At 33.7% G+C, this 27744-nt stretch overlaps 3 protein-coding genes and 1 long non-coding RNA gene across 4 annotated transcripts; 3 read left to right on the forward strand and 1 right to left on the reverse strand.

Moving 5' to 3' along the window:
* Positions 1-1244: 1244 nt before the first annotated feature.
* Positions 1245-3213, forward strand: LOC105779274 (cytochrome P450 714C2). The gene is made up of 5 exons (XM_012603035.2): positions 1245-1553; positions 1687-1913; positions 2010-2257; positions 2338-2692; positions 2770-3213. The coding sequence occupies exons 1-5, from the start codon at positions 1265-1267 to the stop codon at positions 3193-3195; spliced, it is 1545 nt and encodes a 514-aa protein (XP_012458489.1). The 5' UTR covers positions 1245-1264; the 3' UTR covers positions 3196-3213.
* Positions 3214-12532: 9319 nt separating this feature from the next.
* On the forward strand, positions 12533-18435 carry LOC105779791 (uncharacterized). The gene is made up of 3 exons (XM_012603713.2): positions 12533-15229; positions 17425-17735; positions 17914-18435. Exons 1-3 carry the CDS (start codon positions 12975-12977, stop codon positions 18261-18263), a joined length of 2916 nt encoding a protein of 971 aa, XP_012459167.1. The 5' UTR covers positions 12533-12974; the 3' UTR covers positions 18264-18435.
* Positions 15236-17387, forward strand: LOC128040613 (uncharacterized). Its single transcript, XR_008195402.1, has 2 exons — positions 15236-16188; positions 16264-17387. It is a non-coding gene; the product is annotated as an uncharacterized LOC128040613 (long non-coding RNA).
* A 2790-nt stretch (positions 18436-21225) lies between the features above and the next one.
* On the reverse strand, positions 21226-27627 carry LOC105780983 (pleiotropic drug resistance protein 2). Its single transcript, XM_012605536.2, has 18 exons — positions 27438-27627; positions 27229-27313; positions 26769-27059; positions 26570-26660; positions 25388-26288; positions 25110-25270; positions 24817-24920; positions 24563-24722; positions 24344-24478; positions 24059-24204; positions 23606-23938; positions 23163-23453; positions 22999-23082; positions 22767-22900; positions 22457-22684; positions 22071-22242; positions 21727-21981; positions 21226-21643 (listed from the first exon to the last, which is right to left on the reverse strand). The coding sequence occupies exons 1-18, from the start codon at positions 27452-27454 to the stop codon at positions 21374-21376; spliced, it is 3858 nt and encodes a 1285-aa protein (XP_012460990.2). The 5' UTR covers positions 27455-27627; the 3' UTR covers positions 21226-21373.
* Positions 27628-27744: the final 117 nt, after the last annotated feature.

A 27744-nucleotide genomic window follows, 5' to 3' on the forward strand; every position in this document is an offset into this window, starting at 1 on the left:
GTCATTAACTCATAATTTTTGTAATTTTTTTACCCTGACCCCCGAACCAAAACCCTAAACCTTGAACTAAAACCCTAAACTCTGAACCCAAAATATTGAACATTGAACCTTAAACTTCAAATCTCAAACTTTAAACCCTAAATCTTAAACCCGAGCTTAAACTTTAAACCTCAAACCCCAAACTCTATACTCAAACCTTGAATCTTGAATTCCCCAAAATCTTAAACCCATGGTTCTAGGTTTGGAGTTTAGGGTTTAAGATTCAAGGTTCGGGGTTCAAAGTGTTGAAATGTTGAAATGTCATTAAATAATTGAAAAGAGACCATAGATGATGTGGTGGGAAGAATCCATATAATAATTTCTCATAAAAACGATACAAAAGACTAACATAAAGGTTTGACTCCAGAAGAAAGGGACCTAAGCCCCTTGAATAAACTGGTGAAAACTTTTTAATCCCACTAAAAATTTACTAATTAAATTTAAGTCTTTTATTATAATATTTTTTTACTTTTCCCCCAATAATTTATATTTTTATCTTAGCCCTTAACAATAAAATTAATAAAATTTCAGTGTCGCCCTTGGACTAGCAAACAAGTATTAAAAATGTTATTGGCAAGATTGAGGAGCTTGAAATTTTGAGATCTCAAGTTTAAGTTCCACTATGTGTAAATCATGTATGAGTTTTTTTTTTTATTATAAATTTTATTCTAATCTAGATTTGGATATATTCTAATTATCAATTCAGTTCGAACGTATTTTTAATATATTAAAAGAGTGATTTTATAATTAAAATAAAAAGATTAATTTTATTATTAAAATTTTAATATGAATCAAACAAGTCCTGATTAAAATTTACCTTATTCAAACTTAATATAGATTGATTTAATTGAAAAATTGATTTCGATACAACGAATAACCCGAACTTTGGAATCTAAATGTGAAATATTTTGTAAATTAATAAATTTGTTTACAACTGTCCAAAAAGGAGCATATATATAATCTATGGACTTCTCACATTGTTATCATTGGCCTTTATTTTCTTATAAAACTCTAGATTCTGAGCTCCAACATCCACCAACTTGACCTCACTTTAACGTCTTTTATCGATTCTTAATATACCTAATTTTGTTGTTATTACATATACATACACATATATAAATCATAGGCATGAAAAGATTGTAAGTACCATATTTGACACTGCATACACAGAGAGAGAGAGAGAGAGAGAGAGAGAGAGAGAGAGAGAGAGAGAGAGTTCAAAGGCATGGAGTTGGCATTGCTGGTGGTGAAGATGAGTGGAACATGCTTGTTGATTGGGTTGATTGGCATGGTGATTCAGCTGTTTGATTCGATGATTTGGAAGCCCCAAAGGCTCCGTGCCAAGCTCCGAAAGCAGGGCATCCAGGGTCCCCCTCCTACATTTTTGCTTGGTAATACACTTGACATCAAGAAGGCACAATCTCAGTCCTCCTCAGTTTTGGCCCAACAACACATTACCCACAACAATTCCTCTACTGTCTTCCCTTTCTTCCATCAATGGATACAACAATATGGTATTTTCATTTCTCATTTTGCTATATATATATATTGGTACCGATGTATATATATATCAAGAAAATTGTAGAAATTATTTGTACTTGTATCAAGCACAGTACGAAGTAACGTTGCAAACCTTTTTATTTTCAGGCCCAACCTTTTTGTTTTCGCTTGGCAACATCCAGATTTTACACATAACAGATGCTGATTTGGTGAAGGAAATAATTACATGCACTTCAATGGACTTGGGAAATCCCACCTATCAACAGAAGGAACGAGGCCCTCTTCTTGGCAAAGGCATTTTAACTTCAAATGGTGCCTTATGGGCTCATCAAAGGAAAATCATTGCTCCTGAATTATACATGGACAAGGTCAAGGTATGTCTATTAATTATCCATGGATCAATTCTAAATTTATTATTATGTTCATTACAGTATGTTGTTGAGACTTTGGCGTCTTCCATGTGTTTGTAGGGTATGACACACCTAATGGCGGAGTGCTCAGTTATGGTGGTGAAGGGATGGAAGAGCAAAATAGACAGCCATGGTGGAGCAGCAGACATAAAAGTTGACGATTGTTTACGAAGGTTTACAAGGGATGTTATCTCAAGGGCTTGTTTTGGAAGCAATTATTCCAAAGGAGAAGAGATTTTCTTCAAAATTAGAGCTCTACAAGAAGCCATGTCTAAAAAAGTTTTATCTAATGGCTTCCCTGGAATGAGGTTCGATTCGATTTGATTCGGTTTTCTTTTCCTTTGTTGAATTGGAATCTGAGAGAAATGAGTGAATTTGGAATTTTCAGGTATCTTCCGACGAAGAGCAATAGGGAAATATGGAGATTGGAGAAAGAAGTTCGAGCATTGATATTGAAAACTGTATATGAAACCAAGGATGAAACATCAAAGGAAGATCTGTTACAAATGATTCTGAAAGGTGCTGAAAGCAGTGATTTAGGCCCTGATGCAACTGATAACTTCATTGTTGACAACTGCAAGAACATATATTTTGCTGGGTATGAAACAACTGCCATTACAGCTGCTTGGACCTTGTTCCTTCTTGCACTCAACCCTGATTGGCAAGACAAAGTTCGTGCCGAGGTTGTTCAAATTTGTGAGGGAAAAATACCAGATGCCGATATGATCCGGCGGATGAAAACAGTAAGCACAACCTTCATTTTTCGTATATGTGAGGCAGTAACATGTCCAGAAATTAACTATGTTTGAATGGATGGCAGCTGACAATGGTGATCAATGAGACGCTAAGGCTATATCCTCCAGGAGCTATTATATCGAGGGAGGCCTTAGAAGATATGAAATTTGGAAAACTTGAGGTGCCCAAAGGAGTGAATATTTGGTTAATGCCGGTGACACTTCACCAAGATCCTGAAATATGGGGACCTGAAGCTCATAAATTCAACCCTGAAAGGTTTGCCAATGGTGTCAGTGGCGCCTGCAAGTTCCCTCATGTGTATTTGCCTTTTGGATTCGGACCGCATACATGTTTGGGGCAGCATTTTGCCTTGGCCGAACTCAAGCTACTTCTTGCCCTTGCTTTGTCAAATTTCACTTTTTCTCCCTCACCAAACTATAGGCACTGCCCATCTTTGAGTTTGATTATTGAACCTAAATATGGAGTCAATCTCATTGTTAGGAGGCTTTGACTTATCCATCATAACTACTCTAATAATTTCTTCAATACTTTCTAAGTTTATGTCAAAGAAGATACAATGAAATAAAAATATATTCCTTTCATTTCAAATTTTGTTGAGTGTTTTTGTTGTGTATCCTCTTGATGAGGAGAATCGGATATTTATAATATACAGTTATTGTTTATCGAAATGACATGCTAGGTAGACTTCATGCACACCAACACGTATACTGCTCTAGACTTAACACGTGTTTATCGTACCACATGCTTGATTTTGCACCCTCTCCCTTCGAACCCCCAGCAACACACATGCAAACCTAGCTTGCGAGCTCTTCTTGTGAGCACTTAATGTCTCTACCTTGTGGGACCCTTGTAGGGCCCAGATTCCTCTGCATGGGTCGGTAGTTCGGGGTTATGTCCGGGTTTCAGGTCGGTAACAGGAAATACCATAACAAATTTATATAATTTTTTTTCTTTCCAACAACTTCACATGCATACATACATACATACATACATACATACATACATACATACATATACGAGTTTGAAAAAAACTTTTGAATCGCCAAGAATACCCTTTATTTTCTATTATATTACTAAATTGAAATTTAAAATAAATATAATCAATTTTAAAAAGTGAAAAATATATTATAGTAATTATATTAAAATAAAAGTTGTGATAATCATAATAAATTTAAATTTATTATCTGAAAAAGAAATATATTATAAAAAGAGTTGTGATAGTGTGAGCTTATTTGAATTTTTAGTTTAATTCAAGGATTAAATTGAACTTGATTTATATTAGGGATTAATTTGAATTTTCATCTTTAAGTGAGGGACTAATTGTGCAGTTAATCTTTTATTTTAAAGTTTTGTTAAATTAGTTTTGTGGGTGTGTGTTGGCGGTGTTATTTATTTATTTATTTATTTATTATATATAAAAACTAGTATATATAAAAATATGAGTTTGGAAAGATTTTTGAACTGACAAGAATACCCTTTATTATTAATTATTTTACTAAATTAACATTAGAATAATAATTTATTAGTATCATTATCTGATAATAATAAAATAATATTAATTAAATATTAATTAATATGATAGTATATTAATGGAAAATTAACTAATTTGGTCTTATCTTTTAAAATTTCTACTTAAAATTAACCTAATATATTATTAATTAATAAAATGTAAATTTATGAAATTATTGAATATAATTGAAAAATTAAAATAATCATTTCTTTTTATTTTATTTTAAATTTCTATTTATTGCATGATTTTCGCTAAATATTCAATATATTTCTCATATTATTTGATTGATTAATAGTTTGAAATCATTCTTATTCTATTTAGAATTTTTAAATAAAAACTTTAAGCTTTTCAATTAAACATTTTAACTAAATAAATATAATTTATATATAAATATGATTTTATTTTAAATATGATAAAATTAATAATATTCAAATAAATTTTTTATAATTAACAAAAATTGAATGTGTGAGATTAACATTATGTATATAAAAGACAATATCAACATATTGGTAATTTAACCTAAAAATGTATAAATTTATCTATTTATTATTAATTTATATGTCAAAACTCAAAAGAAAATAAGTATATTTTATAATTAAATTATGTAATTTTTTATAAATACTAATTGCATCTAATTAAATTGGTTTGATCCAACAAAAATCTGACTTTACAAATAGTATGCCTCATATATATTTGAAAATTTAAGATAAAGAAAATCAATCAATTAAAAAATAGGCTAAATAGGCCATATATGCCAAAAATAAGTTTATTGGCTAAAAAGGTCGATTTTTTGAAAATTTAGGGAAATAGGTCGTTTTTTTAGAGAGAGTGGGAAAGCGCACCCAGCTGGACGCGCTTTCCCTTTAAGTTGTATTTTCTGAATTTTTTAAATATAATTAGTTTGTTTGGTTAGATAGTTAAATGTTAGTGGTTTTTTAAATGTTTAGTAATTTTGAACTACAATTTTGGGAGACAAAAGGTTATTAGAGGGAAGGTGAAAGGTTAGTGAGCTGAATGCCTTAATTGAAGGAGAAACTAATGAATGACATTATATGTTTAACTAATCCAAGTGCTTGTAGTGAGCTAATATAGCTTGTGTATAGGTATAGTTGCGGTTTTGTGTTTGTTTTAGGAGGTTAATGGCATTTTAGTGATTAGATGATAAATGGTGTTTAAGGTGTGTGTGCCTGAATGTACAAGTGAGTTAAGGGCTAACTTGCATAAGGCTTGGAGATTTGAGCAGAATAGATAGTCACATTGTGGCGTGAGGAAGCTTAGCGTCATGACATGAGAGATTGTTTGGAGATGCCCTGAAATGATCGTATTAGAGGTTGCGACATTGAAGGTGTTGGATTTGGTGCCTTAAGTGTTCGTTTTGTATACTTGTATTTTTTGAACAAATTGATTTAATAATAACATTCATTAATTACATTAATATATTTTGTGTATTGTCCTCAATGTTTTTGCATGTAAAGAAAAATATAATAAAATATTAGCTCACTGGTTATCTAATGTTTAACTAATACTAAGTGGTATTACGTAGCCGGATCGTAATACAGAAAGACAACTTGTATTATTAGATTAACCTAAACATGTCCTTAGTTTAACCGAAAATGAGCAAACCAATTGAAAGGCTAATATGTTGTCATTCAAGACTAACTGGGGAGATACTTTGTCTTGAGCATAGGAGCGGATGACTCCTAAAAGATAGAGACATAAGTGTGACTAACTGAACTGATAGTACATTGGACAGAATCCAAGAAGAATAGATCCCAGATCCATTTATGGATTTATTCACTTATGATTCATAGTGTGGCATACTTTGATCTTGAGTGGAAGATGGACTATGTACGTGTGACTCGTATACTTTGATGTAAGTAAAAGCCTGAGTTCAAATAGATAAGAAACTAAAAGTTGGTCTATTAGGCATACGACTTCTATAATATGTAGCATCATTCACAATAGTGGAATTCATAGCCCAACCAATGGGTAAATGACATCCTCTCATCGACATTACATGATAGATGAAAAACAAATATGGCCATTAGTCGTTTGTCTTTGTGATAAATGACTTAATTACTTTTTGATAGTAATTTACTTTCATTAAGGAAGATGTAATGGTTACCATAGATAAAATATGATCATATTAGGAGAACATATTTATCGCAAAGAGATTAAAGATATCCTATGAGGGTAACACACTGATGACAAGGTCGTTGGAAGAGTATTGATTAAGTAGCTTTTGTAATGATATGTACTTAGGGAGAACTTAGTCACAATACTATAGTGGAATGACTTCGTGACTAAATAAGTCTATAATTGTAACACCCATACCTGGCCTAAATGTTATGGTCGGATCATAGGGGTTACGTCGAACAAGTATAAGAAACAAATATTTCAATTTGATGAAACCATTTTCAACATAACGAAAAAAAATTTGGGTAACTCATTGAAAGCATAGCGATTTTTCTAAAACCACGCTTATATGGTATCACTAAAATCAAAACCAATTTACTTAAACATTTGAGTGACAAAACACTTTAGGAAATTGTACTTAGTCTTGCAGCGGAAAACTTTAAAATGTTTCATTTATTAAATGGCGGTTCTTTTTAGTTATCATACGTAAACATTCTTAAAAGATTGAAGTTTTTATGTGATAAATTCCAAACAATCCTAACAAACTAAGCAAAAATTAAAATGCCCAAAAACAAATAAAAACCTAAGAAAGTCCATAATGTCCATTTTAACAAAAAACAAAAAAAAAAGAAAACCTATAGTGCTAAAACCAAAACTATGAAACCCGAGCTCCAGAGCCGTCGTCCAATCCTAGGTCGGAGGATTATCTGAAACGAAGCAAACAAATCGTGAGTTTTAAGCCTAGTGTGTGATTTAACCCATAATCTCAATATAAGAACTTATCATATAATATCTTATCATAACAGATTTTATACAGATCATACCTTAACATATCTTATCAAATAATTTCATATTGAATCATAACATAGCATATCATATCATAAACATATAATGCTCTACCCCCATCCGATACACACCATCTTCGTCTAACCGATCACACCATATAGGACTACAAGAGTCTATCTATCTAATCACACCAATATGTGACAGTGTGCCACTCATATATTTGCAGTTGAGATGCCATACATAAATTTATGGTCTAACCGCTATAGTTGCAGTACAAACTGCCATATAACACTTCCTCTGTCATATCATAACCCACCCTAGAACACAAATGTACCATAATCATGAATCATATATACATGTATCATAAATCATATGGCATACATACTCACATATTTTCATTCAAATCATAACATAGCACATGGTTTAATGGTAAGATATTCTACCTACATACCTCCTAGGCTTATCCACATATTTTTACATATTGAAACTTATGCTTTTTTAGCCCATACGATGCCTATAGACCCAAATTTGAGTCCCCCAAACAGCCCTTAATTGGGCAAAAGGCCCACACAACTCAAAAACCTAGCCCGTGTGGTCCACACGGTCTGAAAATTTTTACACAGTTGTGTGCTCCACATGACCTGACACACGACCTATCATACAGCCATGTGGCACACATGGTCTACCACACTGCCTGACACACGGCCGTGTAGCGCTAGGCAATTTTGAAAATAACCCTCTGTTTCGCATTTTTTTCGAGTTTCAAACGATAAATCGAGTTAGTTTCACCCACTTGATAGAAGAGTCGATTGACCACACAACAATTGCACTCCGAACCCTACAATTATTCAACAATGATAACCATCAATTCTCAAAACCAATTCAAGATGAAACACTATTCACCAAAATTCCAGCCCCTAAATCAAAACTAAGTACTTACCATTCAAGAAATCAGTGACTCGATTGCAACCTACTCTGGTGGAAGAAGTTGATTGTCACCCTCTTCGCCTAATCAAAACACGAGAACATATATCACAATCAAGAATGAGATTTAGGCATAACATAAGTCCTATATTGTTCAAAGAAAACAATTTCAAAGCAAAGGAGCAGAAAATAATTCAAAGAACTTACACCTTATCCAAAATTTTGATCAAATTAACAACACCACGCACGAACACAAGGAAGAACAGAATGACAACAAACAGATACCAGCAGAAAAGAGAAAATGGAAGAAGAAAATTTTAAAAAGAAAAAGATACAAACAAGAAAAAGAGAAATAACGATCGAACCACCAGACTTAGAATAGAGGGATTTTAGGGATTTGAATAATCTGATAACTCAAAATAAAATAAAATAAAATATCCTATAACCACCAGACTTTTTTTAATTCAATAAGGACTACTACTAACAAATACAAGCAACAAAAATACTACATATGCTCACACTACAACTCGAAACCAAAACTCAAGAGTTTGCTAAACTTAACCATCAAAACACTAAGCTCATCATTGTCACAACCCAACAAAAAAATAATTTAAGCCTTAAATCTCAAGCTTAACATAAAGCCAAAATCCAATAGAAAAAATTCAAAATAAGGGAATTGAACATAGAACCCAAAACATACCTCCAAGGCACTTAACCGCCAAACCAAATCAAATTGTTTAACGATTATACAGGCTTAACAACAAAAAATTTGGGGTGTTACAATAATTAATAGGCAAAAAACTGCAACTTAATTATAAATTATTTGAGCCCTAATAATATATGTCCAATTGTTCCATTCATTAGCTCGTTAAAACCAGAAATGAATTATATGTAAAACCAAACGAGTAGAAATGAATAGAAATTATGAAGTTAGAGAAATGGGTCGCATTCACAAATAAATAAAAATGATGAAGTTAGAGGCCCAATTCCCCTCATTTTACATGTGAGGGGCAACAACCCTAGTGTTTTTATCTAGGGTGTGTCGCCCCCTCTTTTAGTTAGACTAGAAGAGTGTTTTTCTATTAAATAAACATTATTTGTGTTATACTTATTTAATCAAGATTCTCCTATCTCTCCTTATAAATAGTTGGCACTGGTAGAGCTATTAATACTAGTTTTTACACATAAGTTTCTTGTACTATTATTCTGCTAGAAAGTAGTGGAAATTTATTTTCTTGGAATAAATTATATTTTCTGGGAATAATAATTTCTGTGACTTCTATTGAGAGAATTACTTTTAGTAAAAGTAATAAAATGTTTTTGGTTTGTGTTTGGTTCTTGTTGTTCGAGCCCACACTTGAAGCAATTCAAGGTACAAGGACAGTAGAGAAGGCCAATTGGTTAAAAGTGGGGAACGTTTCGAATTTGTCTCACACAAAACATAAGTATTTTTGGTAGAATGTTTATTACTATAAATATTACAAGTCGACTCAATTTTGAAAACTTTTAAACTTCCGTTGTAACAGTAAACCATTTTCATAACTAAAATTTTTCAACAGAAGGACCTGAGGTCGTGACCTAATTGACCATTTGGACCTGAAGGAATCTAGTGAGCAAAGCAACATTGCAACATTGTCAAGCTGAGGGCGCGATGTTGAATGAACAAGATTTGGAGGTGTAGTAGACAATGAGTGACATCGCGATGCGAAATTGTTAGAAGTCTCGTTGTTGTCTCCTTAAGTCGCGACGTGGAAAACCTGAAGTCTCGACAACATGCTGAATCTAACTTGGGAGAACATACCTTTATCACGCCGTGATGCTGCGAAAATGGAGATCGGCGACATTGTGTTACAAATTTGTTGTTATTGACAGTTATTCAAACAGAATTGAACATTCTAGCCTTTAAAAAGTTAAAATTTAACAAGGGTAAAAAGGTCTTTTAGCTCATTAATATAGAAACACCTTTTTATAGAAAATTAAAGGGAGATTGGAGAGGGAGAAATGAGAGAGTTTTTAGTTTTTTTCTTTAAAGTTCTTTGTAGATACTTTGTAGAGATTAAATTTGTTATACATTTCTAGACTCTTTCTTGTTGATGGCGACCTAACATGGAAATAAAGAAAGCTCTAGTTTTGGAGTTGGATGCTACTCCATGAATGAGCAACTCTAAACTTTTGTTCTTACTCATTTCTATAACTTGAATGTTTAGCATGTTTGCTTGTACTTTGAACTCCATGTTGTTTTAAATTCTTTTGATGGTTGATTGTGATATTAGTTGCCAATTGTAGTCAGTGTGCATGTTGATGATTAATTTGGTTGGTTGAATGTATTAAAGTGCTTAGTAAACTAGAATTGACAACTCTAATGGAAGATGTAGATAGATGAGACTGAGAGGGGATTCTATCATGTAGAGATTTAATATGATCATGCCGAATAATAAGGTCGAGAAATAAGCTATTAACTAGGTGAGACTAAGAGGAGATCCTAGGCGGTAGCTCTTGAGTTAGATGATACCCAGAGGAGACATCTACAACCAAGGTAGTTGAAACACGTTTGTTAATTTCATGAGTAGCTAGCTAATCAATCGACCATCATCTTGATTAATTGCATAGTCTAAAACGAGAAAGATGGAAGCTAGACTCATTTACTTGATTTCTAAGCTAAGTTAGTTTTCTATGACTTTTTGTTTGAATTGCATTAATAATTCTTAAGTCTATTAAATCAATAATTGCTTAACTAGTATTTTGCTTGACTTATGCATGATACCTAGTCAGTCTTTGAGAAAGATGACCTTTGGAATGCTTACTTGAGGATTTTCATTATACTACTATATTAAAATTTAACCCATTATGTTTGCGGTTTTGCCCCAATTGAATTGTTGAATATATTTGATTTTTGATCGTGTGTATGGGCGAGTTAGTACACATGGTACGATATGTGTCATTGTTTGATTATTTTATTAGCCACGTTAGTTTTTAATAGTATAATTGAATGAAATTTTTAACAAAAATATCAATTTAGTCTTTAATTTGTGTGCAAAGATTAATGTATCTATTTTTTAATAAAAAAATTAAAATATAATCTAATTTCTAATATAAAAACTTTCATAATATTTTTACCGAATATTAGAGTTTTTCTTGTTTGGGTCTCTCCTCTAGTTCTTATAGTTTTCCCAACGAGAGTTTCCATTGGATAAAAACATAAGAAAGAAAGAAAAAACAAGTCATAATAAATGCATAATTTGCTTTCAATAAAAAAAAATGCATAATTTGCCAATAAGCGTGAATGCGTGCATTTGATGCCAAAAACTATTCTTCTTCGCAGCACCACGCACGCAACGCGTAGCTCGCCCTCACTTACCACCGCACTTTCCACCACCAATATTTTATTACGACCATGTGGCCTTTAGAGTTCTCTCCAAAGCTAAATATAATACTAAAAGATTATAAACACTAAGATATACCTAAAATTTTTGTACTTTGCCTTTTATGTAAAAATAAGTAAGTTGGTGATTAAAGAAAAATTCATCATTTCTATTAAAATTTTATTTATTTATAATGTTAAAATTTAATGTGGTTAAAAAAATCAACGGCAAACATATGATGTGTCACGTGTATATCATATTGACGTACAATGAATATGTTTTAATAGCAAAATTGATGTAATTTTTATAGAAAGATCTACTTTCTCTTTGATCTAATGTATATTGATTAATTTATCTATTTTTCGAGTTAAATGGACAAAATAGAATCTAACTCTTAATCAAAGTACCTCTATGATATATTTACCGGACATTAACTATGAAAATTTTAACTTTACGACTTACGCTATTTGTCTTTAAATTGTATTTAAATAACTAAGACCTATGGTTTTAATTTTTTTGGGTGAAATGGTTTTAAAATTTCCATCCTTCTATACCACATGATTAAAAAGATTTTTCTTGTCCTTCTCAATTTTGAAATTGTACAAATTAGTCTTTCTAAAAAATTAGAGCAATTTAATCTCTATCAATTTTGAAAGTGAGTAATTAAAGATAATTAATCATGATATTAATGTCTTTTGTCAATTGTGCATGATTTTAATTGGTATGATAACAAATTTAGCCCTCAATGTTTACATATCTATTAATTTGATTCTGATTCTAAAAAATCGACAAATTTAGCCTCAATGTTTACACATTTACAAAAATATTGGGGCTAAATTTATTAAATCATGATCAAGTTAAAGGAATGTGTAATTATAAGAGCTAAATTTGTTATTTAATTGATCAAATTTATGTAAAATTGACAAAGAATATTAACGTCATGACTAATTGTTCTTAGTTGCTCAGTTTTGAAATTGACAAAGATTAAGTTGCTTCGATTTGTTTGAGAAGAACCAATTTACTAAATATTGAAATTGAAAGGATTGGAGATGTATTTTTACCAAAAAAAAAAACACTTCTAAAACTAAAACCAAGTTAAAAAAAAATAAAATTGCACTAAGTAACCTCTTCACTTCTTTATTGTTTCTCATCTTCAACACCCATTTTCAGATCAGAGAGAGAAAAACAAGAGAAGAGAATTATTGCGAGGGAAAAGAAATAGACTGTAAGATAAGATCCATACTCTCTTTAAGAGTTTTCTGTTGAGAGAAGTTTGGAACAAAGGCTTTCAGGCCAATCCATGGGTTCTTTTAATCCAATTCAATTCAAGGTTTGGTCTTTCTCCTTTTAATTTCTCTCAAACAATCCGAATTCCCTTCTGGGTTTTCCTTAGATCTGTCTTTGCAATCGCTTTCTTAGTCTCTTTTTTTGTTCATACTTACTGGGTTTTTAGGGTTTCCGAAATTGGTACATAAACTTGATTCTGAAATTAGGGCTTTTGCTCTATTTCTGAATACATAGAAAATTAAATAGTATTTGATAACCGGGAAGATGCAATCTAGAAGAAAAGAGGAGCATGTTGAACTATCGCGAACTGTTAAGTCGCGTGGTCAACACAGGGCTGCTGCTGAAGCTGGTCCTCATGGCCCTTATCCAGTTTCTCGTCGTGAGGTGATCAATAATCGGTCTCCTCCACTGCGTGGAGGGAGGAGCTATAGTCCTAATTCCCTTGATGCGTCTAGGAGGGGGGGCTCAGTTAGGGATCGGATGACCGGATCCATGATGGGGAGGGATTCATATGGTCAGCATTTGGGTAGTGTTACAACTGAAACGGCACGATCAAAATCACCCCTACGTGAGCAAATGCGAAAGAAGCCTCATTATGAAGATGAGGGAGTTGTCCATAGAAAATATGATTATGTTGAGCCTGTTGGTTTTGATGATCGTACAAACTCCAGAGCAAGGGGTGTTTATCATGGTACTTCTAGGATGACCAAAGAGAAGGACTATATGGATAACAGAGTTTCAACTATTGATGGGCACGTAATGATGAGCCAGAAATTGTTGCCAGTGGAAGAAATCAATGTAAGAGGGCCTCATCGGTTGCCTCAGGATCTAGGTACAAGCCTAAATTTTTCTGAAACTAGTGGGCAGTTACCATTTTCCTCGCAAGATATTAATATAGGTCAATATGAGCATGAAAAATTTCGGCATCGAGAAACTATACCTTCTAAGAAGGCGACAGTTATGGATTCTTACAAAGAAGACAAACCCATGTTTGACTCCCAGGATGTCACATATAGTATGGTGGAAGCATCTCAATCCAAGGACTTCATGAGCACCAATCAACTTAAGGATTTTGGTAGCACATCTTCTGGTCTCCCTAGGACTGAGTTCCTGTGTTCATATCAGGATGATGCACCCTTACATGTTTCTGAAGAATATCTTAGGAGCAGCAGGAAGCTCACAGAACCAGTGGGATATAATAAATATGATCAAAGGCCACTTACAGATTCTGTGAGAGATCCTGAATCTGCAAGAAGGAATATGACTTTATATCAGCAATGGACAAATAGTCCGAGCAGAGCTGAATATGAGGATTATGTATACAGAAAACCTAGGGTAATAGGAAGTAATAATCATGGGTATCCAGTTGAGGACGTAAAAAGGATGATGCCATCTCAATCTCGAGTTAGCTATGAACATGCATCAGTTGATTATGGTCATATAGGCATGCCAAAACCAAATATTATGCACCATGTTGTAGACAGAATTGATAATACAGATCATTCTTATGGAAGTTCAAGAAAGGCCATTATATGGGATGATCATGCTTTGCAAAAGCAGATAAGTACTGACTACATTGATATGCGCGGATCATATGCACCAATGCATGGTGAGGAATATGTGGGTTCGGAAGACGCCCATGTTGCGTTTGGAAGAAGACTACCACAAGATTATGAAATGTCACATTTGGATGCATCCCACAACCGTCAATTATCAAATTTGAGATCTGATTCTGGTTATGGCAGAGGAGTAGGTCCAGTCTTTCAAAATGAAAGAATGATAAATTCTTCTGCATCTAAATATGATGCAGAGCAACGTAGACCTGGTCTAAGAACAAAGAGAATGGAGGGCGAGCTTGACATGTACTCAGATAGGATCCTTAAAAGGAAGTTCCTTATGGTGGAAGATATTGATAGGCCAAGTTCTAAAACTATTGTATCCAGAAAATTGCATTCAGCTGGCGACTTTGGAAGTTCATATGACAGTGAGGATCAGATTGATGAAGATATAATTGGTTTACATGCATCTAGGACAAAACGGTATGGCCACAATGAATATAGAAAAGCTGGAAGGACATATGATGGGCAAGAACATCAAGGAGATTCAGAATTGGATGACTGGTATATGTCCGAAGGTTCTTTGGCACATTCGCAAAGGGTTCCAATCAGATTTTACAAAAATAGTGGTAAATATATTAAGGGAAATCCTGGACCTGGTTCTCTTAGCTGGCATACTTCAAATCACAATGACAGAAGAAGTAACCTTCATAACCAAAACAAAGTTTGGAAGAGAAATGAAGATTATGATGAGGATATAAATGCAAATGATGGTGACATGACTGAAGATTTAGTGAATTATGCAGAGGCTGAGCTGTCCGAGGATTCAGAAGAATTTAAGCAATTGGTACATGAAGCATTCTTAAAGTACTCTAGAAAGTTAAATTTGAACCAGTCCGCTCGTAGAAGATACAAGGAGCAAGGAAATGCTGGTAGTTTGTTCTGCATTGTATGTGGAAAAAGGTCTGTTTTCTTTTCTATTACATGCATTTTAAAGAGGGGCTTATATTTTCATTTAGTTGTTTGCTTCATTGAGGACTTTCATAGTGTTTGTTTAAAGTTGCAATCAACTAAGTATGCAGAGGCCCAAAGGTTCTATCAATTGGTCTTCCTTGGACATTTTTAATGGCCTTTTGAGTATTTTGGGAACTAACAAAATCATTACTGTTATTTAGTTATTTAAGTGATAACTTGAGGTTTTTTTCTTCTGGCCATGCAGTTTGTTCATTAAATGGTAAATAGACATATGATGGTTGGTCATAAACAACTTTATTTCTGGGTCTAATGTCAATTATTTTGCTTCTGAGCTGAAATATTCTCAGAGCTGAAATATGCCTGAGAAATGAGGGTTTATATTAATAATTTGGGTTTCATAAAATGTAATAATGCTAGCGTACCATCTACTGAATGTGAAGTTTATGAATATGTTAACACCATGCAACCTTAGATATAGTAAATGCTTTCATTCACTAAAAGAAGAATAGAGGGGAAAGTAGAGAGTTTCAGCATTTGTGACAAAAAATTGTTGAATGGGCTAGCTTGCTATGTGATGGGATTTAGGCTTCCAGTTTTATCAATTTAAGCTTCATAGCATTTTATGTAGAAGTCCATCCAGTGAGGTTGGAACTTGGAAATTTCCTGTGTTAGACGGCATTTGTGTATAGCCCTATAAGTAAAGCTAACTGCTGAAAGTTGGTTGATTTTGAGACGTCAAGTGGAGAACTCCAAGGATTCTTTAAGTGTGCTGATATGGAGAACGTCTTGGCTTTGTCGATACTGGATAGAACTTATTGCTTCCCATGCTCATTCTTGACTGATTTGTGAGAAAAGCTGCTTGATTTCAGCAACAGGCATCTAGGATGTTTGGTTTGAGCCATTTGTCCTTGCTCTTTCAGAATCCTTGGATGTTGTTAAGGAGCAAGGTTAGTACCCTTATGTCTGATAGGGGCTTTCATAATCTGAATGTGAGTGACTACTTGATCATTTGTCTGTGGCAGATAGGATGGTAGTGAGGCACTGCCAGTCAATTATGATGCTACTTGCTTTTAATGGAGAGGTCCATGATGGAGAAGGTCTAAATGGCAGTGTAGATTGGGAAATCAGATAGAGAGATAAAGCTATGTGGTCTGCATTATGTTGCAGATCAGCTTTTTAAGTTCTGTAAAGAACTTTGTAAAAAGTGTGTATTATTTTGTCTTGCATGGTTTTATACAGCAATTTCTTGTAGGTAGCTAAACGTTGATCTTAATGATCCATCCATCCATCTCGCTCTCCCCCCTCCCCCTTTCCCCCTCATCTCTCGCTCTCTCTTTCTGACGCATTTGATGTATGTGTATTTTTTTTTAATCTTTTTTGAAGTAATTTTTTGTTAGTAAAACATTTGCAAATGCAGTCTACTTCACTAACAAATTGCAAATGCATTCTACTTTTTTGAAGTAGAAGTCAGGTTGCAGTAAAACAGGATGCTTTGCTTGATTAAAGATATACTTTGTTGTTTTTAACTCTTCACTCGTCTTATCTAATAAACTGATGATATAGTCCTGTAAATATGAATAGACCTGTCAATTGGACAGGTCAAAGTTGGGTTGGGTCAATTCAGGTTTTAAAATTTTTGACACTCGGGCTTGGGCCATTTTGGGTTACTTGTTCGGGTCATTTCTAGTTATGGTTGTTTTTGGGTTTGGGTTGGGTGGTTGCCTTTTTGTGGTCAAATCAGGTTGGCTGTAGTTCAAGTTCAGTTAATCAGGTTGGGTTTTTGGTTTGGGTTAGAATTGATAGGTTTAAATATACCCTCAATATACTGTTGAACTTGGGTGAAAAACATAGAGTATGTTAAGTCACTGTTTGACCTATGTAGAAGGTGTGCTTAGGTTTTGAAACACAATTTCGTACTTTATTTCCAGCGACACTAGAAAAATCGGTTTGAGATACATTAGGTCGGAACTGGATATTACTTTTTATGTTCTTGATTTTGATTTTATTCTCTCTGATCTGATTGGATTCGGGTTGTTTTCCTCTAATGGCTTTGAGAGCATCAATCATCATGAACATCTAGATTAATATTTATTCAAATCAGTATCTCCTTTTTAAAATTTATTACCATTGATGAACAATGAATCTTCCTCTCTCTATTATTCTTACATATGTGCCTCTTACAGCTACTCAAAAGAATTCATGGACACCCAACGCCTGGTGACGCATGCTTTCATGTCTCACAAGGTTGGGTTGAGGGCAGAGCACTTGGGTCTTCACAAAGCAGTATGTGTGTTGCTGGGATGGGACAGCATAGCACCTCCTGACACTATAACATGGGTTCCCCAGGTCTTGCCTGAAGCTGAAGCCTTGGCTCAGAAGGAGGATTTGGTTCTCTGGCCTCCAATTGTGGTCATCCACAACATTTCCATGGCAAATAACAACCCTCAAGAACAGAAGGTTGTTCCAATCGAAGGGGTGCAGGCTTTCCTAAGAGGTGAGCACTTGACTGATAAATTTGCATGATGATTTGTTTAGTAAACGCTTTAATGTATTTTGTAAGCTTTTATACTTGCTGGTGAATATGAAGACTGATATATATTTATTTGTTTTCATGGATTGTGGTTTTGTTGTTTTTCTTGTTCTTCCCCATGTTGGTTATTGAATGATGACAGGTAAAGGGTTTGTTGGGGGGAAAATCACGGTGTGCCTGGGGAGGCCTGCAGACCAAAGTGTTATGGTGGTGAAATTCTTAGGCACATTTACTGGACTGGCGATGGCAGAGAGACTTCACAAGTATTTCGTGGAGAATAAGCGAGGGAGAAAGGAATTTACATCAAAAAATAAGGGGGATGAGGAAATGGGAAAACCCGATGAGGGGGAGGAACAACTGCTGTATGGATATATGGGAGTATCAGAGGACTTGGACAAACTTGATTTTCATAACAGGAAATGGAGTGTGGTAAAGAGCAAGAAGGAGATCCTGGACTTGGCTAATGATCCTGTCAAAACTGATGAAAGGTAGCTTTTCATAATATACATACATATATCTCTCTGAAGGAATATTTTAGTTAATATCTCTTCTAAAACAAAGCCATTTCATTAAACCTTATTTTCTGCTAGTTTTGTATTGTATCCTAACACTATTAATATCAAAACATATATATATATATATATATGTAAGATTGTTGTATTTTCTCTACTTGTCTATCTTCTTAAATTCGATTGCCCAAAAATGATGTTAGGGTCTGATTGGTTTTTCAATTTTGTTCAATTTTCGTATTCATGGAAATATTTTAATTTTATTATTACTTTTGTCTAATTCAGTAAAATTGAACTGTAATTTCAGAATTCAAGATTAAATTATAAAACCGTTGGTTAGATTATGAGCAAATAATGAAAATTATTTTTTAAAATGAATCATATTTTAAGAATATTTTCATCTTTCGAAGTTTTTATATAATGTATTTAAATGAAATACTTAAACTATATATATATATTTAGAAAACACCTTTAAAATCTACTTTCCTAAAAACCTACCATTAGGTTCATTACTTTCTTAAGAAAAAGCTATCATTACTTTAAAAATAATTGTTTGTGTAGAGAAAGAAGTCCTATTTTGTACGCCACTCTTTGCTTCTGTTTAATTAATGCAAAAATGGTGTAATAAATATGTTGATATGTTTTTTTTTAATATTAATTTTATTAGAGGTTCTTATCATATCTATGTTTTTTGATACAATATTTAGAGTTACTCATAACCTCTTCCCAACCCTTAAATAGAAGGATAATGTACTTTAGCGCACTCGAACCTGTGTTCTCTTGCGTTGGCAATAATGTCAATGTCAATCAAACTAAAATTTAATCAATTTGATATGTGTTTTTTTTAAATAAAGGACAATGAGGGATTAGATTTGGTGTCGAGTACAAACTTGATATTAAAGTCTTTTTATCATTTTATTTATGATTCAGTTGACTTGTTTGATATGCTTTTGCTTTCAACATTTTACTCAATTTTTATACCTTCTGTTTATAATTATATAGCTAACACATGAAAAAAAAGAATGACAAGTGGGGTTAACAAGCAAACCTAAAATCCAATCCAAACGACAACATGATAGCAATTGGGGAAGAATTTTGATAAACCACCACAATTTAAGAATCTTCTAAATTTAAAGATCATTCTCAATTACTTCACATAAATAAAAAGTATTTAAGGGTGTTTAATTATTGTTGAAAAGCAAGTTTTGATTCAAAATCTCATTGTTAATCTTTATATAGGCTATTTAAGATATCCACCAAGTATAGAAAACTTAAAGCTAAGTACTTGCATTAATAACCAAATACATGCATCTAATTCTAAATTTATATCTAATTTTGAAATTCATGTTTTAATTAATGTACATTTATTCATTCATACACCATCTCCTAATTTACGCACCAAATTTATTAAATTAAATAAAAAATATCTTAAAAATCTTCCACCCAAATTAAGTTTTTCATGTTATGCCCCCATAAGACCTTCAAAGCTCAAAATATGTCTAATTTTATCCCTTTCAATTTAGACCATAGTAGCTAACAACTCGATAGATGCTCCTGCATCACAAAACCAATTGAAAACATACCAAGATGGAACAATTCCAAGTCCATATGACCTAAACAACAATTCAAACTTGAAACGATTCAAATTCAATCTTCATCATTAACTCTAAAAAATTGAATTTGATACTAAAAAATGTTGGATACTTGATGAAGAAAGGATTGAAACAGAAAGAAAAAAATATATAAAAAAATGGAGAAATCAAATTGTAGTCAACTGTTTCATTTGCTTAAAAATATTGATACAAAGTTCACATGAACAATTATGCTTAAATAAGCTAAGAATAATAATAAAATAATTACAACTTGACTAATCTTGGAACTTGATTAATTCAACTTGCTTCTTCATTGGTTGATTTTAATCTAATTAGCAACTAAAACATCTTATTAAAAATTATCAGTGTTTCAGTGCAAGTCGACAAATTGGCAACTTGTAGAGTAAGGGCTCGCATGTATAAGCTCACCAAACATAACTTGCACTTTTGGAGACTTCACAGCTTTGATAAGCTAGTAGTTTTGGGGGAGCTCACACATTTGATGAGCTCGCAATTTTGGAGGGTTCGCATTTTTGCAACCTATGTTCACTATCGCATGGATGGTCACTTCATAACAAAAATAACAGTGATGGAATTATAATTGAATAATTTTTTATAGGATAGAAATTTGAATAATCAATTTAATTCTAATATCCTTCTAAATTTTAATGAATATTTAAAACTTAATATAAAAATGTGTTTATAAAAAATTATTGTAATTTTTTTGTAACTTGTGAAGATATTGAAAACTTAACTACAATGTTTATATGTGTATTTTGCTTCTTTCAAATGAATATCTACGTAAAAACACAAGTTTGGAAAAACTTTTCAGCTGATGAGAATATCTTTTATTTTTGTCATATTACTAAATTCACGTTATAAAATAATAATAAAAAGTTAAAAGTAAAAGCAGTGATCATTATAATTTAAATTACAATTATTAGTTAAAATAATTTAATTTATAAAAAAGTTAGCTGATTTTTTGATGTATAATAAAATTATTATTTGAATAGAATTTTAAGCATTTTAATTATTACTTAATTAATATATTAGAATTAATTATTCTAATCCGCTATTGTTTAAATAATGTTACTTTGTATTAGTTACATAAAGTAAAACTATATTGTATGTTGAATATGTTAAAATGCTTTAATTATGATTTGAAAATTTTTATTATAATATTTGAATTGATAAATTAGTACGGTGTATTTTAATTATATTCAATAATTCAAATAAGAAATACTACTAATTACTGTAATTAAAAATATAATATTTAAAATCACATGACATTGAAAACTAGTATTGAAGAAATCAACAACACATATAGATGTTAATAATAATAGATGAATGGACTTGATTGCAAATTATGAGCACCCCAACCGTTAAAAGATACACACAATTTGTATAAAAAATGCAAAAACAAGAGACATTAAATTCCCTCTCGGCACATTTATTGACACACCATCATGTAAAGAAAATAAAATAAAGTAGTGGCATCTTCTCATCTCCTTTGGAAGTTAAGGAACTTGATACCATAGGCAAACACAATCAAGAAGAGAAGAACCCAACCAATATGGGCTGCAACAACTGCTGGAAGGAAGCTATAGTCAAACCCTAGGCTTTTCTCAAGGAAATCTTTCACTGCTATTGGAATTTCTCCAGTTGTTTCAACCATGTCTGATTTGTCACCAACTTGGGATGTGACTAGCCCATAGATTGTCCATGCAACTGGAGATGCCCAGTAGTACCACCTCCACCATATTGGAATTTCCTGCATGCATTTTCAATCATGGGGTTGAGATATATTTTGTTTATATAGCGCTTAAATGATTGTTTCCATGTTTGAACACGTACCGTCCTAGGGATGAGGAAACCAGAGAAGAGGTTCCAAAAGCTTAGGAAAAAGGACATGATAATGGCAGCAAATTGATGGTTAGGAGTAAGAGCTACAAGCATCATCCCATAGAGTGTGAAATACATGAAGCACATCAATATGAAGTAGTAAAACATGAAAAACCTTCCAACTTCCATTTGGAATCCTATCATTGTGTAAAGTAGTATACTGTATACCAATGTTTGGATTGAAACATATATTGCCTCAATTGCCACCTGCAACATATAACACAATATGTAGTTTGTATCAGCTACTTATTGTGTATTTGAGGAATCTAAACTAAGATTTCAGCTTCTTTTTTCACCTGAGCAAATGCATAAGGCAATGGTGAATACATTCCTGCTGCCCTTTCACGATAGAAGACTGTTCTTTCGATTGCTACAACGGATTGCACTGCCGAAGTGTTGGTCGCTCCGAGGAAAAGGACCGCAGAGTACATAGCTCCTAGCAGATTCATCAGATCTTGCTGCTTGTGTCTGTTCAATTAACAGTTTGCAAAATTATCATAAAAAGAAATCCAATAAGGTATACATAACAATAGTCAGAGATGAGTTCTTTGATGGCAAAGTTTAGTCAAAGGTCATTTTCAAAATACTGTGTAAGGAGAGAATATCCTCATTATCTGTTAGTATTTTTCTAGTGTTAAACTGTAGTTTGTTAATTACCATAATAATAAACTTTTGGACTTACATCTTATTTCCTTTGTCCCAGAAAATTACTCCAAATATGATACCAACAAAAAAGGTCATGAAGAATCGGATGCCGTTGTATTGGGGGTTCCTCCAATATGAGTGGTACTGCTTCCAAAAGCAGGCTTTGCATTGAGTAAAGAAGTCTTGAGAGTATGTAGTTGGGAAGTGAAGGTCCTTAGTTCCAGGCACTGGGGTGCTTAGATCTTTGATAAGTTCCTCATTTTTCCTAGTAAATGACAAACCTCAGTTGAGAGGAAAATGTGGGGGAAGATACAGGCAGAAAAGGATAGTCGTTTCAATTTAGTTACCTATAAAGTTCAGAATTGGCATAAATTTCAGCAAAATCAACGTCAAGCTGAGCCTCAACAGCAGTGGAACTGATTTCCAACATCCATGTTGCAGGATTGTAGCCTTCTTGGATCTTAGGAACTCCTGGCACAGCCTGCACAAATTTATTAAACATAAGTTGTGACAAAGGGATCGAAGAGTTCAAACACCATTTTCATTGTAGATGAGGTGTGAGAGAGAAAAGATTCTCACTTCAAAGTATTCTACAAGTTTGTGAGAATGGCAACCAAGTGGTCCGGCATAAATGACTTGCCCTCCTCTCTTCATCAAGAATAGCTGCAAACAAAAAACGGAAGTCTCTTAAGCAAGTGCATTGGAATTATAAAAACAAATGAAGGAAAATTTCCAACAAATACCTCGTCGAAAGCTTCAAATATGTCTATGCCTGGTTGGTGAATTGTGCAAACCACAGTTCTCCCTGTATCCACTGTATTTCTCACAGTTCGCATTACGATGGCTGCTGCTCTAGCATCAAGGCCTGATGTTGGTTCATCCATGAAGATGATCGATGGATTCGCAACCAACTCTACAGCTATTGTGAGCCTTTTTCGTTGTTCAGTTGACAGGCCATCAACTCCGGGAAGGCCAACTAGAGAATTCTTGAGAGGATTAAGCTCTACCAGATCCATTACTTCTTCAACAAACATCTGCTGCCCAATTATCAAATAGAAAGATGAACTTGGTAAATTTCAACTTTAAGCTTCATCTACACATAGAATATCCTTTCAGTTGACATATAAGAACAGAAAAGATTAAATGATTGTACACATTTCATGATGAGTATAGAAAGAAAACATGCCTTTCGTGTTTCAGCGTTAACCTCCTTTGGAAGACGAAGCCAAGCAGAGTACACAAGCGATTCATAGACAGTAACATGTGGGGAATGGATATCATTTTGTTCACAATAACCGCTAACCCGAGCAAAAGTTTCTTGGTTCTTCGGATAACCAGAAATGCTGATACTTCCTTCAATATACCCACCGGTTTTTCTTCCTGCTAGGACATCCATCAAGGTGGTCTTTCCTGCTCCACTAACCCCAACTAATGCTGTTAAGACACCAGGTCTAAAAGCACCACTTACATCTCGCAGTAATTGAAGACGAGTCTCTTCAATTCCTTGGCCTTTCATTTCCTGAAGATATCAATGAAAAAAAGCTATTTTCTTCTTTTGAATGAAATATATATATATATATTCTTTTCATTTTAAGGTGAAATTGCTGAGAGTAAGTAGAAATAAGGAGAAGTGACTCACAGCAGGCATGTCAACGAAGTAACTGACATGATCAAATGCAAGTGACAAGGGTTGGAAAGGTAACACCATTCCTTTCTTTGTAGATGCTTGGTCTGAAGCGCTAAGAATTGAGTTGTCAAGAGTATTCTTCATTGCCATATCCAATCCTGAAAGCATTTCACCACAAGAAAAAGACATGTACGATTTTAACTTGTAAGCTCGAGTACTATTGACATGCTAGGATGATCCAACAATTGTATTTTTCATACTAAATTGGCTCAAGTATCAAGTTAAAACATGTCAAACCTTCAAAGATTGAAGCAGCTGATGGTGAACTCATTTCTATGGATTTCAAATTATGCCGTCCGTCGGAAGATGATTGCTTCCTGTTCTTATTCTCATCACCCTCATCCAAAATAACAGATTTGGAATCTCCCAGAGCTGCATTTCATTTTCAATTTTCTTTCAAAATCAGATTGTTCTTTGCTAATCAGAATGGACATTAGCATGAGTTTAGTAGCTTACGATTCAAATATGTTAATGCCACAATAAACAAGAGATTAAAAAGCAGAGAAAATCCAAGGAGTGCTGCAACACAAATCCAATACCAGAACTCTTCTGTATACATGCCTCTGGATTGGAGAAGAACCTTCCCTACTGAGATGGATTGATTAAATGGCATAGGCTGCAATATCAAAAGCAAGGAAAATATCAAGATAATCTGAGGAACATTTTGTATGATAATTAAGAGTTATCTGCCTATTCTTAAGAGATCTTACAATACTCCATCTTTTGTCAAGAAATTCATTGATGACAATGGCATTTTGTCCATATGACATTGGAGAGATGTAATAGCCCCAAATCATCCATGACTTGATGTCATCTGCAGAAAGAGATTAGTTGCCTGAGAGTGATAAATAACAATAATGATGAGGAACCTAAGCATCCATTTATGTCATTACCAATCATGGAACCATAAACAATTGTATTGGACCAGATATGTTCAAAGATAGTACATTTCAACTAGAAAAGAAAAATGTAATCAATGTATAGACAAAAATCAGTTAGTTACCTTTAGCGACAACAAATCCACCAAGGACAAAAACCACCAGCAGGGTAAAGGTACCAAGTGTGTTTGCTACAACTTGTGTTCTTCCAACTGCAGCGATGAAGCGGAAGAGAGACAGTGCCATCTGGTGAATGCCAAAGAACGCTAGGAATTGACGGAAAAACCTAAAACATTATACATTAAGGACATGTTATTGCATACAGTTATAGATTAAGGAAATTCAGAGGAGGAAAAAATGGCTAAATGCAATCAAGTGTAGAAGTATATGTTCATTCTCATACCTACTGGCACCTGGAGCAAAACCAATAGTGTAATATGTTAGGATGATCCATATCCCTGACTCTAGTAAAGAAAGGGGAATTCTAAGGACCCAAATTGGCAAGGCAAATGCCCATGCTGGATAAAACATGAAATCCCTTTGTTTGAAGAATACTGGAAGCCTAAATATGGTTAGTGCAAGCTCAGCCATCCCATTAAACATTACATTAATGAGACTGAAGAACAGTGCACCATAAAATTTCACGCCATTGTCAATTTGACCAGCTTTCATTTTTGTCCTGAAAAACACTGTGAAAGCAATGACAGACATAATGGTAATTTGGGTGGTCTTGAATATGTATACGAAAGAGTTACGCTTCATCAATAGCCACTCTCTTGCAAAACAAGCCTTGAAAAGTTCCCAGTTTGAGATTCCATATCTTTCTTTCACCAAAGCTGCTGGATGAGTTTTAGAATTATCATATGGAACTCTAAGTTCATCATCAATCTTTTGACCAATGTGGAAAGAGTTGAAATGTTCCACGAACTCTGGTACAGATATATGTCGATAAGGTTCGTCCTTTCTACACCAATACTGCTGTTGGTCCTTTTTGGAAGTCACTTCTTGTAAGAAATCTGCCACTCCTTTCCTTTCTGGACATTTGAATCCCACACTTTCAAAGAATTCAAGAACATTCTCTCTCGGTCCTTGGTACACTATCTTACCCTCAGAAAGCAAGATAATGTCATCGAAAAGGTCATAGGTTTCTGGTGCAGGTTGCAGAAGAGAAATAATCATAGTTACATCCATGATATGAACCATCTGCTTCATAAACTTTACAATCTGAAAAGTTGTAGAACTATCAAGACCGGTTGAAATCTCATCCATGAAAAGAGCTTTTGCAGGTCCAACCAACATTTCACCTGCATATTGCATAACTAGCTCTTTTTAGGTTGTTCTTAAAAAGTTAAATGGTAACAAGGACTTTCCAATCGATTAAACGCTTCAAATGACGAGGAAACACTAAATCAAAACATGGTTGATGTCATGGTGTACTTAAAATTGATTTACTGGAGGAGGTTGCAAATGTTGAGACTTGAATCTCAGACATAGTGAATGCCTCCCTTTAAGGATGGCTACATGAACCAACTAGGGTTAAGCCCCGGTTCCAAGTCTGTTCACTTCTTTTCTATAACTAGTTTACCTGTAGTTACACGTTTCTTCTGTCCACCAGATATGCCCCTTCTCATATCATCACCCACCATGATATCAGAGCAGATATCCATTCCAAGAATCTATAACCACATCACAGTTAAAAAGCCAAGCTTGAGAAATGAGGCTATTGCTGAACAGGAAATCTGAAGAATAAAACCAGAAAGAGATGGAGGCAACAATGAACAAACCTTGAGCACATAATCAGTTCCAAGACTAGTCTTTTGGCCAGCCATTGCAGTAGCTTTCATGAATGCATCAATTTCAGGATCTGGTTTGATGCCTGCTTGTTTCTCCCTCCTTGACAACTCTGCCAAGAGTTCATATCGAGTTCCAACCCCCAAGCACCGTCCTGAGAAATCGAGTGTCTCCCTAACTGTCATCTCACCATGGTGAAGGTCATGTTGACTTATATAAGCACTTGTCCTTTGAGGGATGAATTCATGAAATTCATGACCACAATAAGTAATTTTTCCCGATACCTATTCAAGGATTGAACATTGTTCATCAGTAGACTTAACCAAACGTTTCAAGTCATGTTATTAATTGGATATACAATAATAATAATAATAATAATAATAATAATAATAATAATAATAATAATAATAATAATAATAATAATAATAAACTACATAATTTGATTATACAGACCCTTAAATCGGTGTCGGTCTTCCCAGCAAGTGCCTGCAGCAATGTAGTTTTTCCAGACCCTGGAGGTCCTAAAAGCAGTGTCATCCTATTTGTATAAGATGAAGAAAATGAGTTAAAAAAAATTTCCAGGAAAATTGAAGTTAATAGAAACTTCATTCTTAGAGAGTCATGAACTATTAATTGATAGTCCTCGGAAATGAAAGTAATACCTTGATGGTTTCACCATTCCACTGACATCTCGGAGTATATTGACCACTCTTTTCTTGGAAGGGAAAAGCTTGAGTAATCCAAGAACTCCCTATTTCATCAAAATGCAAACCAAAACTGAGGACTTAATATATATGTATACATATAACATTTCTTCCAAAAAAAAAAAAAAAAGATTATCCAAGAGAAATCACCTCAATTGTGTTCAAGGTTGAATTCAGCAAAGTTGGAAGGGCTCTAGTTCCAAGATAAGCATCTCCTTCAATGGATAAATGCTCGAACCGAACTTCAATCTTTGGAACATCAATT

The sequence above is a fragment of the Gossypium raimondii genome, chromosome 4 (assembly GCF_025698545.1).
Source record: "Gossypium raimondii isolate GPD5lz chromosome 4, ASM2569854v1, whole genome shotgun sequence".
NCBI classification, from domain to species: domain Eukaryota; kingdom Viridiplantae; phylum Streptophyta; class Magnoliopsida; order Malvales; family Malvaceae; genus Gossypium; species Gossypium raimondii.

Excerpts from the sequence above, each read along its gene's own strand:
- LOC105780983 (XM_012605536.2), bottom strand. Across the intron at positions 23,083-23,162 it reads TATTTGAAGCTTTCGACGAG|CTATTCTTGATGAAGAGAGG; the intron begins GTATTTGTTGGA and ends TTTTGTTTGCAG. Across the intron at positions 22,685-22,766 it reads GCCAATTCTGAACTTTATAG|GAAAAATGAGGAACTTATCA; the intron begins GTAACTAAATTG and ends GTCATTTACTAG.
- LOC105779791 (XM_012603713.2), top strand. The coding sequence starts at position 12,975 with ATGCAATCTAGAAGAAAAGAGGAGCATGTTGAACTATCGCGAACTGTT. Across the intron at positions 15,230-17,424 it reads TGCATTGTATGTGGAAAAAG|CTACTCAAAAGAATTCATGG; the intron begins GTCTGTTTTCTT and ends TGCCTCTTACAG. Across the intron at positions 17,736-17,913 it reads GGTGCAGGCTTTCCTAAGAG|GTAAAGGGTTTGTTGGGGGG; the intron begins GTGAGCACTTGA and ends GAATGATGACAG.
- LOC105779274 (XM_012603035.2), top strand. The coding sequence starts at position 1,265 with ATGGAGTTGGCATTGCTGGTGGTGAAGATGAGTGGAACATGCTTGTTG. Across the intron at positions 1,914-2,009 it reads TATACATGGACAAGGTCAAG|GGTATGACACACCTAATGGC; the intron begins GTATGTCTATTA and ends ATGTGTTTGTAG. Across the intron at positions 2,693-2,769 it reads TGATCCGGCGGATGAAAACA|CTGACAATGGTGATCAATGA; the intron begins GTAAGCACAACC and ends AATGGATGGCAG.